General features: G+C 36.8%; 1 protein-coding gene across 2 annotated transcripts in view; it reads right to left on the bottom strand.

The window, feature by feature from the left end:
- Positions 1-227: 227 nt before the first annotated feature.
- Positions 228-19670, bottom strand: part of MRPS31 (mitochondrial ribosomal protein S31) — a 63741-nt gene continuing 44298 nt past the window's right edge. For both annotated transcript variants that reach the window (XM_072403793.1, XM_072403800.1), the window contains exons 6-7: positions 4833-4976; positions 228-632 (exon numbers count right to left, since the gene is read on the bottom strand). In XM_072403793.1, coding sequence (XP_072259894.1) covers positions 400-632; positions 4833-4976 — 377 coding nt within the window. In that variant the 3' untranslated portion in view covers positions 228-399. The remainder of the gene's footprint in view (positions 633-4832; positions 4977-19670) is intronic.

Here is a 19670-nt window from a genome sequence, read left to right as displayed (position 1 = left end):
TTGTTACAGAAGATAGGTAACTTTTAAATGTTGTCCCAGTAAAGGAGTCAGAAACTAATCCATATCCTGCTCTGTGATATATTGGAAATTAATAGTTCTAATTATTATCTAGTTAATGCAATGTTCACATTTAGTTGTAGGCAAACATGGTCAATGTGATTTTCTGGTACTTCTAATCTCTTTTTTTGGGTAAACTTTTAATGCATATATATGTACACACACATACATTATAGCAAAGACAAATAAAAGTTTTATTAAACAATTAACATTCTGATATAATTACAGTAGACCAATCAACTGAGGCATAAGATGGCATTTCCTTTAGTGTGGATGAAATAGTTCTGCCAGTAGGGTAATGTCAATTTCGGAATGACCTTTTGGTACTACAGGAACTTTTATTCAGTTTAGGTAGACCTCACACTCCTTGAGGACATCTTCCTTCTGATGAAAGTATTCCCGGAACCAATCTATGTGCTCCTTCTTCTGCTGGACTGTAAAATATGGATTTTTAGACAAACCACAAATTACAAGCTCCATGAAATGTCGGATCGGTCCCTGCTTTGGAAAGTCTTCCAAGTATTTATCCAAGAATACATGCTCATGAAACTCCACCTTCTGTTCTTCATCAAGACCTGCAATGGACAGTAAAGTATAAAACATATGCAGACATAATTTTATCCAAAATGTCAATTCAGAACTGAGACAGCATATCAAGAATACCTTTACTGACCCAAATCAAAGTATATGAAGAGATTACAGAAAGAAAGTTGGTCAAGTTTTAGAAAATAAATATGTGTTTAGATCTCAGACAATTGACAAACCATAATCTAAAATAACAGGGCCATCAACATGAGAGTCACTAATCCTGCAGCTATAAAGGAAACCTGGGGGCACTTCCTTTTCTAAAGTCTCTTTCTGGAACAGTGTCGTGTTGACTCATTTGATTCAATACATTGGGTCAATGACCTTTAGTTAAGGACTGATGACATTCTCAGTCTTTCCAAATCTGCATACTCAGAACAGGTCAGTGATCTAAAATATCGAAGCCAGTGTGTCAAGATTCCAGACAGACAGCTGGCAGGTAAAAGGTTACAGTGTAAAAAAAGAAAAGGTTTTAAACTCTTTACTCTTATTGCTGGAAAGAACTGACAACATATCACCGATTATCCACTCTGGTTATTTTCTGTCCCTGTAAGGAACTTAGAATAGGCAAAATGAGGATAAATGGACCTTTTACTTGAATACATTTTAACTTGAATAAGAAAAATCTGTGCATTGGTAATAAGGGGATTTAAACCCTGAGGTGGCTCTGTGTGTTACAGCCATGGTCAGATGAAAACCTTAAAAAACGAGCAAGTAATGTCCCTTAAATACATCTTAAGGCCTGATTTTAAATCTTTATTAGAATGCATCTTAACCCTGAAAACCTTTATAACAAACAATGAGTGATTTCTATTTCTTGATCCGAATCAAAAGGCTTTGCCTTAAGGTAAGTTCTTTGGTTTGATTTGTGGACTGCCAGTGCAATCTACAAAGCAACACACAGGGTGGATGTATATTATCACTGATTACAATAATTCTACAGAATCCTTTGAAGGGCTTGTGTACCCAGGTGTCTATCTGCGTATAAAACACACGACAAAGATTGGTCAGATGATTTCCATTTACCTAAAGGTGGTGGCTGACATTTCTGAGGGTGTATGATCTGCTTCCTACTGCATTTCCCTGCTCGCAGCATGAACTGTTGGGAGATGTTTCCATTGCGGGACAGGCAAAGTATGCAGATTTTTATGTTTGAACGCATGTGTGTACATCTTCCTATAGTGTGTCTTAACTATTTAAACAGAGTAAGCGCCTAAAGCTCAACCTCAACCTTTTAATTATTGGGGAACCCTTGAAATAACTTTCAGGCATTTAGGGAACCTGAAAAAAGTAACAATAAGAATGTTGCCACATTTTTAGTTCTTAAATACAGTTTGTGATATATCACCAATTTGTTTGGCCAGGGAGCCTGTCATCCCACTGTCATAACTCTAAGTTGAAGTGGTTGTAGGATGAAATAGGCTACAATTTCTTCAAGTCAATGTGCAGGACACATTACCAGTTACTAGAAGTGTCTAGTTGAAGTTACTGTTGCCCAAGGGAGACACAGCAGTTTACAGCTTTACATATGTTTGCCACACACAAATATGTAATTTGAATAATGTCTATCAAAACAGTAAATAAGTAACAGTAACGGTAATCAAAACAGTAAATACGAACCTTTTGACTGAATCCTCATCATCCAAATTTGAGGACTAAACAAGCCATATGAGTGTTGATGGCATATTTATGCAAAAATGAAAAATAGAATCTTTTTTAAAAAAGTCAATGTAAGTTTACTATCCTTCCTTGATGTCACTATGATATCACACCCCCAAACCTTCAATCTATTGAAGTAGCAGACACAACCTAGGCAGGACCGGAATGCCTTTCTGGGACGCTACCTGCAAGAAGTTTGTAAGTTCTCCCTGTGTTTGCGTGGGTACTCCAGTTTCCTCCCACATGCAAAACCATGAAGTTAGGTTAATTGACATCCCTTCAAAACTGTGTAATTATATATGATTTTGGTAGGGACATTGGATTGTGAGCCACTCAGGACAGATAGGACTACAGACTTTATAAATTGCTGCATAAAATGTTGCGCTATATATAATTAACATGTTTATAATAATAGGACTTATAATATCAAAACAGATGTTTCAATGAACTTTATTAAATATCTAACCCTTTTTTTGAATTTTGCCTGCAGTTTTTTGAAAAAAAACTTTAGAAATAGTGAAGATAGGTGGTCAATAATGAGTCATTAGTAGAGTACAGAGTTTTAAAGACAATACCATACTTCTTGCTAATTCATCTACTTCAAACCACCACTTCCTACACCATTTTCCTAGGCCTGTGTCTCCTCCAGTTTTCACATAGCTTCACTCGCCAATAATGCTGTGATGGGGATTTTTCTGCTTTATATTGTTACTACTAGAGGAAGCCACATTTGTATCTCGGAATAGTTTGCAGTAATCAGTTGCCTAACTACAGGATTTCAACCAATCTCAATGTAGACCTCCAAACCTGAAGTGTACCAGGCACAAGAAATGTCTGTTGAATTGCCTGGCATGACTAACATCAACAGGCAGGCCAACTTTAAACTCTAGAAGTGGTTGGTTTTTCTTTTCACTGCTCTCAGTGGAAATAAAACAGCGTTTATTGGATCAGAAAGCTTTTCAGTCTGCTTGTTACTTTAATTTCTTGTATTGTTGTCACTTGCCGGGAACTTTCATGTCATATTATTCTCTCTTGTTTGCCATGCTGTCTCCCACCAAGATGCTCCCCAGGCTCGGCCTTTCTTAGAGCTTTCGAGAGCCAATTGGCACAGCCTGCAAATGAGCCTTCTGACATGCTGGTAATTGGATGTGGACCACTGACCTAGAACTCGCTTTATACCCCGAATGATCCCTGCTGCTCTGAGAGAATGAATGTAATAAACAGCCACACACACATTCCTGATGATTGTGTCCTCTATAATTTTCTGGTCTCACTGATCTTTTCTTTCTCCACAGCCCGCAGAGCAGAATAATATTGTGAAGGACAGTACTCTATAGCAGTGTCCTGGGAATGCAGAGAAGCGCAGAACTAGAAATCATGACTCACCTGCTGGACTGAATGAAAAATGTTTCATCAAAACTCCAGACAAAATGCAAAAAGTCTCATTTATCAGAGTGTTTCTTACTGCATGTCAACACTGATTATGATTAATGAAAAGCTTTCTAGGATACTTTAGGATAGACACAACCAGTTTCCCGAGACACGAGAATCCTGGCTCAGATATATAGCTGCAGAGTTCTGGAAGCTCCAGAAGTCTGAAGCCTTTGCTTTGTTTTCCTTTGGTTAGCAAACTATAAGAATTCTTACTCAACTAATTTTCGTTTAAATCATTAGGTTTGCTCGATCACCCAGCTTCACTGATAAACGTGTATCCTCTCTAACCTTGGAGAACTTAATAAATCAGATACAAATTTGCAATCTAAGTTTATGTTTCAGTAAACGCTACCTGACCTCAAGTATCTGGATATTTTTTAATCTGGCCAACCCCACAGGCACATATAAATTCAACTTGAATAAATACACAAGAAAAGGTTGCAGTTTCAATAATTCATTACAAGTTATTGGTAGATATATTAATGTACTGTGGAAAACGTAAATACACCACTGGCCTTGATGTTGGTATGACCACCTTTGGCCAAAACTTCCTCTGGTAGGTGCTTGGTAAATCTGTCCTCTGGCATTGATTTGAATTTCTGACCACTCATCTGTACTAAATTGAGTATCCCCCAAGATGTTTATGGATTTCCTCACATAAACCACCTGCTTCTAATCCCCCCAGAATACTTCTGTAGGATTACAAAGAGATATAAAAGTGCAATCCAAGTTCGGTTTCATTGAATGCGGCATGTTCTCAAATATATAGATATCTTTTTATCTGGCCAACTACACAAGCACATGTAAACCTAACTTTTGCATTGTCAACAATATCTTAGGAAATTGGAAACATGCTTGCTTTCCCAGGCAGAATTCAGTCATCAAAATTAACGTGCTCCAAGGAGAGTTAAACATGCTTTAAAATTCTGGATCTAAATCTCAGTCTTATTCTTTCAAAGACGGAGCTCTAGGATTCTGATCAGGTGTAATAAAAAAAAATACCCAGCAAGGGCTCCTTTACATTTTCCATTCCTATATTACTAACTTCTGAGCAACCCCAGCCTTATTTAACACAATGGGAAAGAAAGCCTGCTCACCAGCTTCATTGTCAATAGGAAATGTCCAGAGTTTTCCTTCATTCGTCCACTGAATCATCTCTTCAAAACCATTTCTTGGTGGATGTTCACAGACAGCTGCTATCTGCTTGGCTAGTTCTATATCCCACAAGGTGATAGGAGACTCTGCAAGTGGATGAAATGCACTCATATTATTAGACAATAGACAAAATATCAATATTAATTCAATGAAGGTTAAAGTGAGGTGGAAGCCAAATATACATTCGGTATGCCCAGGTAATGCGCAATTTGTGTCTCTCAGATCAATTTATTGGACACCAATGATCTGTTTGGCTATCTGTATAGATGACATTATTCCCTCCCAACATTAGTGTGTTTTTTTTTAAACACAACTACATTATTATACTGTTAGATTTGGATATGTGATCCTAGCAGGGGTTCCCTGAAGGCCTGTAGAGTTATTTCATGGGTTCCTGTCAAAAAGGTTGAGAAACACCGATCTGAACAAAGCCTAAAGACAAGATGAACTCCAGGCAAATATAAATAAATATATAGCTAGAATACCCATATGCCTGTTTCCATATTTGCTTGAGGATATGTATAAAAACTTCTGTCCAGACAGCACATCCAAATCCATTTTGGGTCTTGTCTTTCTTTGTAGAAGCCCGTATGAGCAAAATGCGTCAGAAAGCAGCATTATTCTACTCCCGAATTAACAAATGTTCCTTCAGCTTGTACCAAAAAACTGGCACTCAACCCCCCTATTTGTAAGGGGTAAAATGTTGTTTTACCAGCACATATACACATATTTTATACAAATTGTACAAGTACATATATAAAACTTATGTTCCAAATAAAAACAATTTGTTTACATGACAACTAAACCCCTACTTCTTATTCTCTGAAACTTTCAGCCCAGAGAAATTACACCTTCTTCATCCTAGGTCCACTTTAAGAAAGATTTAGGTATGAATACTAGTTGCATGTAGAAACACAGCATAATTGTATGTAAAAGAATACAAATCTGCATTAGATTTAGTTGATATGTTTGTTGAGCCCTCAAGTGCTCAGAAATCTTTGTATATATAACACATATACATTTTTGTATAGCTACATGAAACAAAATGACCCTGTAGAATTTGGCATCTTGTTACAGCCATAGATAACTAAGTAAAATCTAATATAAATGGATGGCAAACTGAAATTTTAACACATAGTTACTTAGATTCAGAAAATATGACCCTTCCTTTGACCAACACTTTATGTGTGACAAGCCTGCAACCGTACTTCCAGCTGATGGGTGGGCTGGTAAAATCCAATTATACTTCAAGAAATCAGGCACAATAGTCTGACCATGACAACACAATAGTGATGCCAAGATTGCCAGTACACTGGCGTAATTGAACTAAGTTCAATTTCATGTCCATGTAGTCAACAAAGGTGGATCACTCAACAAAAAAGGAAGACTCAACAACTAAGTTTTACTACTAGGAAATTGATTTTCAGTAAAAACTAAAAATTTGTCATACAGATGTGCTGGTTGATCACCCACAGTTATGATTTTGCCCAGAAGCTTCTATTTAAAGGGAGACTACTATAAAATCTATAAAAAGTAGTATTACTATAAAAAGTAGTTAATATCACCTAACTCTGTTCTGAGGAAATATCTGATCATGTTCTTCATCAAGTTTTATCAAGTATTTCTAAATTGAAATTTCTGGCTCACAACACTGATGCACTGGTACACCAGGTGGTTATTATAAACTTGAGCCCACCTTTGGCTATGTACACACGTGCAACAATTATCGCTAGAAACGAACAATTAACGTCCGATAATCGTTAACAAAAAAAGTGAACGGCGACGAACGAGGAATGTCGCTTGAAATGTCCGACCGTCCTGGTGGATACGTTTGGGTGACGTATACATGAATCATGCACTATACGACATATAAAGAATACTGCACTATACGATCGTTTAAAATAATTGTGAATAATCGTTGATCGGTGTTTAATTGTTCATTTTCTAACGATAATTATTGCACTTGTGTATGTAGCCTTTGTCTGTTTGCAAAGTATATAGTGAAAAAGCATTTATTTCAGAACAAAAACATGGAGAATTCTAAAATGGGTTTTTTAAAATAAACATAAGTCATGCACAAGGGACAATGTTTTTCAGAAAAGAAGGAGTTATATTTTAAGCTCCCCACAATATGGCTGCACCTCCTGATTCGTGTGTACATTCTGCACACATTTTCGAATTCACTTTACCATTGTTCAATTAACTTTTATATGTGGTCTAAACAGACAGTTTCAAGTTTTATTTATCATGCGTGATTTTCAACATACTCTAAATTTTAAATTTGGGTAAATATTAATGAATATCTGATTAAGTAACCTAAGCACTGAGTGCCAATCTTATCTCTACTCATCTGTATTAAAGGTTAAGCAAAGGACTGATTGCAAAGCCAAAATAAAATTATTCTGTGTAATGTAGGGAATCAGAGAGAGGTAGGAACCATAGTGGGGAACAGGGGCATTGGACACTTCTGGAAGTGTCCAATACTAGAAGCTGAAGTGAAGGAACAAAGGGGAGGGTAGGAGACATGCGTCTTCTTTTGCAGCAAACTCATTTGCATTTTTTTCATTCAACTGAATAAATTTTATGATGTGTTTAGTTTGTATGCTAGTCATATATAAAAAATATATATATTTATTTATATATGTCCCAGCTCTCTGGAAAGGTGTTCCACATCCTATTGGGCTTTCTCCTACTTTTTGCATTTAAAAGGGCTCCTAAAGCCCATCTTTTCAAACTTGTCTACCTGTCCTTCTGTGTCTTAAACCCTCACTACTTCCCCCCATTCCATATCCCCCCCTCCTAGTGTGTGCTGCTTCCCCCACCTCCTATATTGTGAGCTCTTTGGGGCAGGGTCCCCTCCTCCTCCTGTGTCACTGTCTGTATCTGTCTGTCATGCAAACCCTATTTAATGTACAGCGCTGTGTAATATGTTAGCAATATATTCTGTTTATTATTAATAATAATAATATTTATAAAGACAGTGATGTCATAAAAGACAAACATTTACAAGTAATTTCTAAACTGCTACTAACATCCACAACCACGGCACACCAGAGCAATAATGCACAACTCCACATAATTGCAAGGCTGCATCCACTATTGTCTGACCATTATACCAAGACTGGAATAAGAACTATGAACTATGAGAAGGAATAAGAACTATAAGAAATGAAGATGTAAAAAAACCCAAATAACTAAAATTACTGCTATAGAGAAGAATGCAAAGTATACAATGGTTCTGTTCTGTGAAGCAGAGGACAGTCTGAAATTATGTGTCTAGACTCCAGCAGTAAAAACTGTCCAAATTATATTTCCATACATATTTCTGGGAATACAGCAACATTTAGGATATTTACCTGCTGTGTATGGATACTACTACTGTACAATTCCAAGCCAATTATATCAAGCAGACAGGTCATTGTTGCTGGTGTATAATCATCTCATATAGCGTTTTAGCTAAATAAACAATTTATTCTTCTTTCTGCCTGTGTTCTCATATTATAAAACATGTTTTGAAATATATATCTTTAAAGAGATGGTAAAAAAGCGACCTATATAAATAGCCATTCCATGTGGATCACAATGTGGTTCCAGAAAGTGACAAATTGTCTCTTTTCATCCTCTGAATGTAACTGCACCACATTCACATACAAACAAGTTACCTGTAGAGTGGTTTGCCACTCCTGGTCACAGTTCCCAGAAGTATAAAAGGGGCCCATGCATGCCATAATGGGTTATTCTTGGGATCTGACTGACCATGCAGAACCAGTATTGAATGCAGGATAATTAAGTCATTTCAAGTAATAGAAAGGCTTAATATCTGCATGTTCTCCATGGTATTTAATGAGCAAAAAATAAAAAACTACTTCAAATGATCTATTTAGGATATAACAACCAGCATAAAGTGTAATGGCCTGAACCAGGCCTGTCCAGCTCCAGCCCTCAAGGATCAGGATTCGTTGTAAAGACAGCAGTACAATTTAGTAGGGCACAGTTTACAAAGGATCAGATAATATGAAAATCCCAGTCTGATTGAAGCCCTAGAGGACTGAAGTTGGACAGCTTAGGTCTAAACAATGTCCTTATTTTATATTGTGTCCAGTAGACCCTGTGCTACAAAGCTGAAATTTATTTCACGTGCTACCACCTTTATAGGGGTGAATGCCATAATATTTAGAACGGCATATCTATAAAAGTAGGAACAGCTTCTCTTCCTTTGTGATCAAGCTCATAAAAGTGGAGAATGGAGGCACAATAATACATCTAAAGAAATCAAAGGCTTCATTTACACGACTGATATGACAATGGACATTGTAAAGCACTGCATATTATGTTGGTCCTAAATACAATTATGCCACTTCAACTCAAACATTTTTTTTTTATTTTGTCAGTACCATAAATTAATTTCCTCTCTCTAATTAAAGAATCACATCATTTATTGATTACATTCAACATTTTTTGTTAAAAAGAGAACATTTTGGTATATAAAAATATCCAAATCTTTGTCACAAATAGTTTCTACTTTTGAGTCCTTTACGCGTTTCACCATTTGGCTTCATCAGAAGGACAAACCCTCATGTATATCTACTCCATCATCTGTAACATTGTAGGAAAGATAAAACAAAACAAAAAAAAATTACAACTCAGGGATATAATTACTTAATTTTAAATATCATTTCCTCCCCAAATTGACACGTACATGTAACTGACTCCAAACTCAGAAGTAGAAACTCTGTGTGACAAAGTTTTGGATATTTTGATGTACCAAAATGTTCTATTTTTAAAGTTTAGGTTTTAAAAGTTTAAATCAATAAATTATGTGATTTTTAATTAGAGGGAGAAAATTAATTTAAGGTACAGAAAAAATCCAAAAAGATTGTGAATTAAAGTTGCATATTTGTCATTTTAAGGGATGTTGTACCTGGATTGTACTTCCCACTCAGCCGATGCAAAGCTATATAAATACAAAATAATACACATTCTCGATAACTCCACATTTGAAAGTGGTGAACACCTGCAAAACGGGAGAAAGGAGCATTAGATCCCCATTTTGACCTACAATGTGCCCCACTTCTGAAAGCTATCTGGGGATCAGCAGAGTGGTAACCAAACTGACCTCCAAATTTTACATATGATCAGAACTTATCAGAAATTATACAAACTGAAAATGCTATTATTTGTGTATAAATAATGCTTTTCTGGCAAAAAAAAAACACATTCTTCTCATATAAACTCCAGTACAGTAAGGAATCTAAATAGAACACAAGCTCGCTAGGCCTTTGCAAAAATTTTGCAAAAATCACTACTTCAAAAACCATTCATACAGACTAGATGAACATAGTACAAGTGAAAAGACAGCTTATTTCATATTATGTCCATTATCTACAGCATACCCAGCTATGTAATTTTACCCAAGCAATTCCTCTTGTTCAAAGCCATGGCACAACATGTCAATGGCAGCTATATATTCAGTTTGTCCTTTGGAAACAGTTCTTCATAATAGGAGGCAGGGATACAAACAAAATGATGCATTATAGGTCGTTTTTGACAGCAAACATTATATTTTATATATTATTCAGTGCTTGTCATAATTTGTAAATGTTAAACTGGGGGAAAACCCCTATCTGTATCCATACTGAACACTTTAGCTCTGGCTAGTTAAATGCAAAGTCCATCTAAAAGCTCAGAATGATTTTGTGTGATGCTGGTAAAATAGTCAAGCAGCGCCTTTCAGTTCTTTAGGACCCAGAGACCATGAACTCCATACCTAAAACTCCTTGCTATTATGAAGAAGCCTAAAGGCTAGGGCAGATCTGTGTCTGCAGTATGCTTTTTAAAGTATTTACTCTCCATTTGACCTCCTTCTGACCTGCATTAATCCAATTCTGCAATCCCAATGACTAAGGAGAGAAAAGCAGCAAACAGTTCTGCTTGTACTCAATCCCTTAACTAGACATTTGGATTTTTAAGTCTAAATTCAGCTCATTTTTGTCATTCCTTGAAAAGGGAAATGGTAAAACTTCTGTTGGGTTTTTATTTTATTTCTGCTGGGAGTTCTCATTTTTTCCCAGGGACAAGGGGGGCAGAAAAGACATCTTCCCAATTGGAAATAACCATTTTTTATTAGAATAAGGAATAGGTTGTTTGCTTCTTTTTAAAATTTTAAACAAAAAACAATATGAAATGTTTTCTCACTCATTCTAAAAAATAAATAAATCAATGAATCTGGCTGGAGTTTAGCTTTAACTGCATGAATGGAAACAGGAAGCAGGGTGAGCTATGTCAGTATGGCACTGCTGGAAGACATTTTACAAAGTATGGTAAAAATATTACAAGTGGTTTCCTTTCTAATCAAAGCAGATCATCCATGTGCACGGCAATTCACACTTGCCATATTTAGCATTATTATATGTGTGTATATTAGCACAACAAGCTCTGTCACACACTTAATTGACATTTCCTTTGCGACTTCCTGCATCTGGAATGTCCCCCCGTGTGTCACATCACTTCCTTAAGGAAGTTTGTGTTCCTTTGGCAGCGATCACCTGACTACACAACTGCACGTTCCTAATCTGAAATGCTGGCCTACTTTAGGGATTATATTGTATTCCTTTTAGAATGTTGAAAACACCATGGAACAAGACACAATATGTCCAGCTAATCAACAAATCTATATATACACCACAGCTAACATAGTGTACTGTATGAGAGACAGTAGCACACCAAAACAATGTCTGAAGATAAACGATTATTATTATTATTACACTGTATTTATATAGCAGCAACATATTGCGCAGCGCTTTACAAAGTCCATGGTCACATCACTAGCTGTCCCTCAAAGGAGCTCACAATCTAATGTACCAACAATATGGATATGTCATTACCACAGTCTAAGGTCAATTTTGGTCAAACCAATTAACCTAACTGCATGTTTTTGGAATGTGTGAGGAAACCCCACAAAAACACAGGAAGAACATACAAACTCCATGCAGATTGTGTCCTGGCTGAGATTCAGACCTGGGAACCTAGCGCTGCAAAGGCCAGAGTGCTAACCTCTGAGCCAACCGTGCTTTATTTCCTTATAATATTTTTTTCTAAAGATTGTTTACGTGCCAGAAAATAACTATAGCTCTGCTTTAAACTGTAACATTAAGTTTCTACAGCATGGGTGAGGGTAATGGGGGTACCGATTTGACTAATCATTCCACTTTTACTTTTTTCCAGGAACTAATCATATAACAGGAGCCACGTGTCTAAGCAGTAAAGAAACTAGGATCTAAGATTGTTTTGTTTACATTCCACCTAAAATATTGAAGTTTAATAAGGGTTTCTTAAATTCAACCTTGCATCATGATGCTTAAATGAAAGCATAGCACATATGTGTAGTGACGATCATGACACTAATAACTGACATACAAATATTTGGGGGCTTACATGAATTGTTAAAATATGTTTTTTTGCAAGTGCTAAAATAGATATTGCTACTTCATGAATTAATAAACCCATATCATGTTTTGTGGATTCTATATTAACCTCACAGGCGGTCTGAATATGTCCGTATTCTTATGTCAAAAGCGGCGCACAGTTTTGCGTGGAAATTTGTTGTTTAATATTTTTGGTCTAATAGATATTGCTACTTCATGAATTAATAAACCCATATCATGTTTTGTGGATTCTATATTAACCTCACAGGCGGTCTGAATATGTCCGTATTCTTATGTCAAAAGCGGCGCACAGTTTTGCGTGGAAATTTGTTGTTTAATATTTTTGGTCTGTAATTCTTAGGAATAACTCCCGGGTATGATAAGTTTAAAACACTAATCATGAATTAAAATATAATAAATTATTAAAAATAATAATTATAAAAAATAATGAATTTAATAATTTTAATAAAAACCTAATTTTTTTTTACATTTGTCAAAACAAGGGTACAATATTGGATAAACTTTTAGATTTATTATTTGGATTTATTTTGTATAATTTTATCACTGTGATCAATATTTTCAAAGCAGATTACAATGTAAATTTAAAATTTCCCGTCAAGCCAGGCCTACCCAGCCTACCAACGCTTCACACATCACATCGATCAAGCTGAGGATGTGATGCAGAAGCCGGCCGGGGTTCGGCAGAGGACGCCACTGGATCGTGGGGAGCAGGTAGGATTTTTTTATGCTACCCCAAGTGTGGCTCGGGGTTACCACTTTTGGTATATAAAATTCACCCCGAGCCACACTCGGGAATACTGCCAGGGGGGACAAGGATTGAATATGGACTATATAAAAAGATTCCATGATCTTTCATAAATAGTTTCAGCATGAACTGTAGCTTCCAATTATGTAATTTTAATTTCTGCCTCTCTCACGCTTTCATCAGTGAAGCTGGGTGATCCAGCAATGGATCTGTTCCAGAATTAGCAAATGTTTTTAACAAATTACTTTTTAAAAAATCTATTTTAGGTTTGGTGGATCACCCAGCTTCACAGAGCCATCATGTTCACATGCATCAGCAAACTCACGGACACAATCTAGTTTTCTTTTGTACCTGCAGGACAAAAGTTAACTGAAATCATAACAGACCAAAGGCAGCAACAAAAGCCTACCCAAGATGCCTTCCTTATCCAAAATATATTAAAAAAAAGCTATACATTTAATTTGCCAGCCACAAGTGGAACCAACCCCCTTCTTCAACCAAAACAAAAAAAAAAAACACTGAACATTGGAAAAAATAAATCTTGGCATTTTTGGAATTTTTGAGAACATATGAATAAGCAGTATGCTTGGATTCCAGAAAAGGAGATGTAAGTTCAAAATAAAATTGCTTTTACAATTCCATTTTCACAATTCATCAAACAAAAAATTGTTTTTTTCCTTCATTGTTATACTATTCCAGATACAGGAATTGTGTTTCACTTGTATTGTATCACTAGTATTGTAGACACAACAATTCTAGATGTCATTCTAGTCGTCTTTCATGCTTTGCTCTGTAATGTTACACAGCCAACAAAAACCTTTTTCAGTGTTCCAAATAATTATGGAACCAGCTAGACACAGCTATTTCCAAAGTGTCACGCTAATTTTTAATTCTGGAAGAGCAAGCAAAACAGAGATCATGCAGGAGACGTCAGGGATCAAATATCTCATGGTATTTCCTGCTCCTCGTGGAAGATGTATTTTGCAATCCGGCTTTCCGCTCAGAAACACAGAAACAGACTTCAGAGTAGACTCTATAACCAACCAGAGACATTCCATAGGAAATTCTACACTGTAAGGGCATCTCTCACACCCAGCCAGACAGTGCAACCAAGATCACAATCACTCCTTGCTTATGACGCAGGTTATGTGACATTTTAACTCTTGGGACTCATTTGAGAATGAACATCATAGATCTAACAGTATAATATATTCATTAACAGGTGCTATACTTATACACACAGTCTGATTATTAACCTCCATGTCTTACAGCAACAAGACTCCTTCACCTTTCAGATTGCTCATTTTTTCTCAAGATATGGTATGCCAAAAGCCTGAACCAAAGGTGGCTTTGATCCCGCTACAATGTTAGTATTCCTAGACCAATCAAACTACACCATTACTATACATATAGGTAGGCTTGTTTGGTCGTCTGTTACTGTAAACGATCGTGAAAGATTGTTTCCAGAAGCAGAAATATGATGTCTGTACATAGCTATGGTCCTACATGTTACCAAAAACTACTACTACTAGCTAATTAGGTGTGTAGGAGGAGTGTGGTAACAAACCTCCAAACAATTAATAAACCAAGTTATCACAAAGCTTTCCAAACTTGTTGAAAGAGTGTAATTAGAAAGTCCACAAGAATGAACACTTATTCAATCTTCATCTAAATCCCAATTCAGAGAAATATATAGTTACATAGTAGGTCAAGTTGAAAAAAGTCCATCAAGTTCAACCACTAGGGAAATAAACATATTCCAGGTATAAAACACTACGGACATAGTTGGTCCAGAGGAAGGCAAAAAATCCCTGGTACAATTTGCTTCAACAGAGAAAAAAAATTCCTTTCTGATTCCATGGGGCAATCGGATGTTCCCTGGATCAACGATCGTTGACATCTTTACTTTAAAGCCTTAATCCGCAGGTATATTCTGTGCTCCTACAAAAGCATCCAGCTTTTTCCTAAAGCAATCTATAGTAGTTTCTGAAACTACTTCCTGAAGGAGCCTATTCCACATTTATTATAGCATAGTTACATGGTGGTGATGCCACTTAAGGCAGACTTTGAACAAAATTATAAGATGGTCCTCTAATAAACCCAGGAGATACTCCCCTGTCGCTGTTTGGTCATGGGCGCTGCCATCTTCTTCCTTCTTCTCTTACACATTCCAGTCCATAGTCCTCTTGATTGGTCGTGGGTGTTGTGACATTCAGTCCCGGCACCCTCAGGACAAGCTGACATGTGCCAGGTATCATGAAACCAATGCTGGGTGGCAATCAGGTAGGTAAGAATATTTACTGCTAAAAGGTACAACACCAGTCCCTTTCTGCAATGAAGCTCTGCCTGGTACCAACTTTAGCTCCACTTTAAAAAATTATCTTTGTTAAATTTTACAAAATGGAATTCTTCACATTACTCTACCCAATCTTTCGAAGTAGACAAGTTTTTCATGAGGGCTAAGAAGTATTGTCTCTACATACCCTTGAATCCCACCATACCGTTTCATTTGCTTGGATCTTACCTCTAAATAGCAGGCCTAGCCCTGTGGGGCTTTTTTGTGTACTACTGATTACCTTATTTCAAAGTTCTTGCACTGCCAAAATCAGTAATGTCATTTCAGCATTGGAACATATTTTAGCAGATTATGTTTGGATATTTGGATAATGTCTTTAAGCAGCAACATCTAAAGATGTTTACCGTTATCTCAATGCATGAACTGAATTCTACGGGGACAACACTAGTTAAGGTAATTTTAGCGTTTTTGAAAGGAATGAAAGCTTGTATGAATACATACATAATATATATTTTTAAAGAAATTCAGTATTAGAATTTAACTTCTTTTACTTCTACTTTCTTTTGAAGGTTAAACTTTTCTGATTGACGGTTTCTTCAGATAGAAGGAGTGTAATATTATGCGTCCTATCAATCTTTTACTGTAGAGGAGAGAGGCCAATGATTAGACAGATTTAGGTTCCTACATTAATAGCAGAATTCAAATATTTCATATATTTATAATTCAATAGCTTTTAATAAAAATGCATTTTTTACATCTTCCTGGAGTTCAGCAAACAAAGCGGAAATTTCAAGACAATAGGCAAAATTTATAACACTTTACATAAGGATGGCAATCTTTATTTTCAGCCATGTGACTAATTTCAAATCTTCTTCGAATGAACAGGAAAAAGCGGTCGCCTTTTTTTTTTTGGCAATATGGATTGTAATCCTGTTGTGTTAGCTCCTAAACTGAGCCTTAATTGTTATCAATTAACATCATCTCAAAAGAGACATTTATAAAGGACTGAATCTGACATTCACCAATGACTGCAGGTGAATTTGTTATGTGCAATCATTCTAAATTTGTATTTGATTCACCAAGAATGAGGAGGGTTTCATACTTGTGTGGTCCAAATCCACAGGCCTTAATGCGTGCAGCACCCTACTGCACAATAGGAAGGCTGACACCCTAACATAACTCGGCTATGTGCCTGCAGTGCATCTTACTGAATGAGAAATATTAGGGCAAACATGATTTTTTTTTTCTGTGCCATTTCAAATGGAAAGAAGTTCATTCATTTAATTCGCAGTCATAAAGATGTGAACTATAGTTAAATATATGGTGAAAGTTGCATTCACTGCCCTTCCTATTATGAAAATGATATACTAAGAGGAAAAAGGTGAAGTATGAAAGACACACTACACATAAATTACAAATACAGTTTCCATTAGATTTTTTATCATTTATACCTAGCACAGTCCCTGTACTTCTAAAGCCTTTACAGATGTTAGATTGTTGCTGGAAACAATCTTTCATGATCATTTCCAAGTGACAAATAAAAGAACAGCAACTTACATACAGCGCTATTCAGTTCAATAGTGAGAGGAAGGAGGTGCAAGTAAACAGACAACAGTGGTGAATGATCGCAGAATAATTTCCATGGTGAAGAGAAACCAGAACAAATCACAGAAGAAATCACAACAGCCAACCAAGTGAACAACACTCTCCAGGAGGTAGACGTATCGATATCAAAGTCTACCATAAAGAGAAGACTGCATGAAAGTAAATACAGAGGGTAGACTGCAAGGAGCAAGCCACTCATAAGCCTCAAGAATAGAAAGGCTAGATTGGACTTTGCTAAAAAACATCTAAAAAACCAGCACAGTTCTGGAAAAACATTCTTTGGACAAATGAAACCAAGATCAACCTTTACCAGAATGATGGCAAGAAAAAGGTATGGAAAAGGCGTGGAACAGCTCATGATCCAAAGCATACCACATCATCTGTAAAACATGGCAGAGGCAGTGTGATGGCTTGGGCGTGCATGGCTGCCATGGCACTGGGACACTAGTGTTTATCCATGATGTGACACAGGACAGAAGCCGCCAAATGAATTCTGAGGTGTTCAGAGACATACTGTCTGCTCCAATCCAGCTAAATGCAGTCACATTGATTGGCAGGCATCTTATAATACAGATGGACAATGACCCAAAACATACAGCTAAAGCAACCCAGGAGTTTATTAAAGCAAAGAAGTGGAAAATTCTTGGATGGCCAAGTCAGTCACCTGATCTGAACGCAATTGAGCATGCATTTCACTTGTTAAACTTTGGACAGAAAGGCCCACAAACAAACAGCAACTGAAAGCTGCTGCAGTAAATGCCTGGCAGAGCATTAAAAAGGAAACCCAGCATCTGGTGATTCAGTCCTTTTGCTACATCAACCAATACCGCAGTCCGCAGGTGTGCCCCGCTGTAGAGTGTAAAAAAAAAAAAGAGAGAGCCAATCTCACTGCGCATGCGTAAGAGCGGCATCTCTTTCCTATTAGTGGAAAAATGCCCCTTCTGCGCATGCCTGATTTTGGGCATGCACCAGCCTCCTGGAATGCCTGATGTGGGTATCCCGGGAGCCTCTGTGATGTCATTGATCAAGGGTGTTGCACTTAAAAAAAAAAAAAAATCAATTAAGGTGTCTATGCTTTTATGTAGAGTAATTAAGTTGAGTTTAGGTCTGCTTTAATGTTCCTACAAATATCATACACACACTGGGGGGAATTGGGTTAACTCTAACTAACCCACTGTGGAAGCAAAGTAGGGAAGTAGAAGAAATCCACAGAAACATGAGAACCTGGAAGCCTTATGCATACCTAATACCAGGTAAGACTCAAAGCCTGGGACCCAGTGCTGCAAACAATGTAAATGCTGAATTACATTTTTAAGCTAAGACATACAGAGACATGTTGGGAAGTCTCATAGTTTAATTTGCAAGTAAGTAAACAGAATTTGTCCTTTAGAAGTACTCTCCATGATACACAAGCAATTTACTGGCAGCTCGGCAGCAGTCAAATGACTGACAAGAGATAAACATGTGCTGGGTGTCACTGTGATAAAAGGTGCTGTTCACACCACTGAGCAATGCCTAATACACAGGCTTGCAAGGTGAGAACACAAAAACCGTAACTCGTTTCTGCCTCTACCTGTCTGCTCCCATCCATCTATAAAAACAAAGAGTTCTCTGGAATAAAACTGTCAAGCAGGCCGATACTTGACGTGTCTATTTTATGAGATGACATGCTGGTTAATTTGATGGGCAGATCGCCCAATAAAAACTAGATTTATCTTACTAACTGAAAACGCACCTAATCTGCCTTCGGGAGGTTCCAAAAGGATTAACTTGGAGTTTGACAGTATCCCACACAGAACTTGGATCTAAGAAAGGGATGGTGGTGAATTTAAAGATGCCTCCAATGTGAGTTAATATATAGATAATTTGATGTATACAGACTTCCTATTAAAAATTACAGTGCACATATATACAGTTAGGTCCATAAAAGTTTGGACAGAGAACTTTTTTCTAATTTTGGTTCTGTATATTACCACAATTAATTTTAAATGAAAACTCAGATGGAGCTGAACTGCAGTCTTTCAACTTTAATTCAGCGAGTTGAACAAAAAGATTGCATAGAAATGTGAAGAACTAAAGACTTTTTTTACACAATCACTTCATTTCAGGGGCTCAAATATAATTGGACAATTGACTCAAAGGCTATTTCATGGGCTGGTGTGGGCAATTCCTTTGTTATGTCCTTATCAATTAAGCAGATAAAAGGCCTGGAGTTGATTTGAGGGGGGGGTGCTTGAAGATTTTGTGGAAAATTTTGCTGTGAACAGACAACATGCGGTCAAAGAAGCTCTCCAGGTGAAACAAGCCATCCCTAAGCTATAAAAACAGAAAAAAACCCATCCGAGAAATTGCTACAATAATAGTGGCAAAATCTACAGTTTGGTACATCATGAGAAAGAAACAAAGCACTGGTGAACTCAGCAACGCCAAAAGACCAGGACGACCACCATGATGGCAGAATCATTTCCATGGTGAAAAGAAACCCCTTCACAACAGCCAACCAAGTGAACAACACTCTCCAAGAAGTAGGCGTATCGATATCCAAGTCTACCATAAAGAGAAGACTGCATGAAAGTAAATAACACATACATACATATACACATAAACTAACAGTTTGAAGCCCTAGAGAATAATCAAATGTTATACAGTCATATTGACACAATGGGCAAGGTTCATTACAGCTCTCCAA

Source organism: Pyxicephalus adspersus, chromosome 1 (assembly GCF_032062135.1).
Source record: "Pyxicephalus adspersus chromosome 1, UCB_Pads_2.0, whole genome shotgun sequence".
Lineage (NCBI taxonomy): Eukaryota > Metazoa > Chordata > Amphibia > Anura > Pyxicephalidae > Pyxicephalus > Pyxicephalus adspersus.
This window is presented reverse-complemented; position numbering and strand designations above follow the sequence as displayed.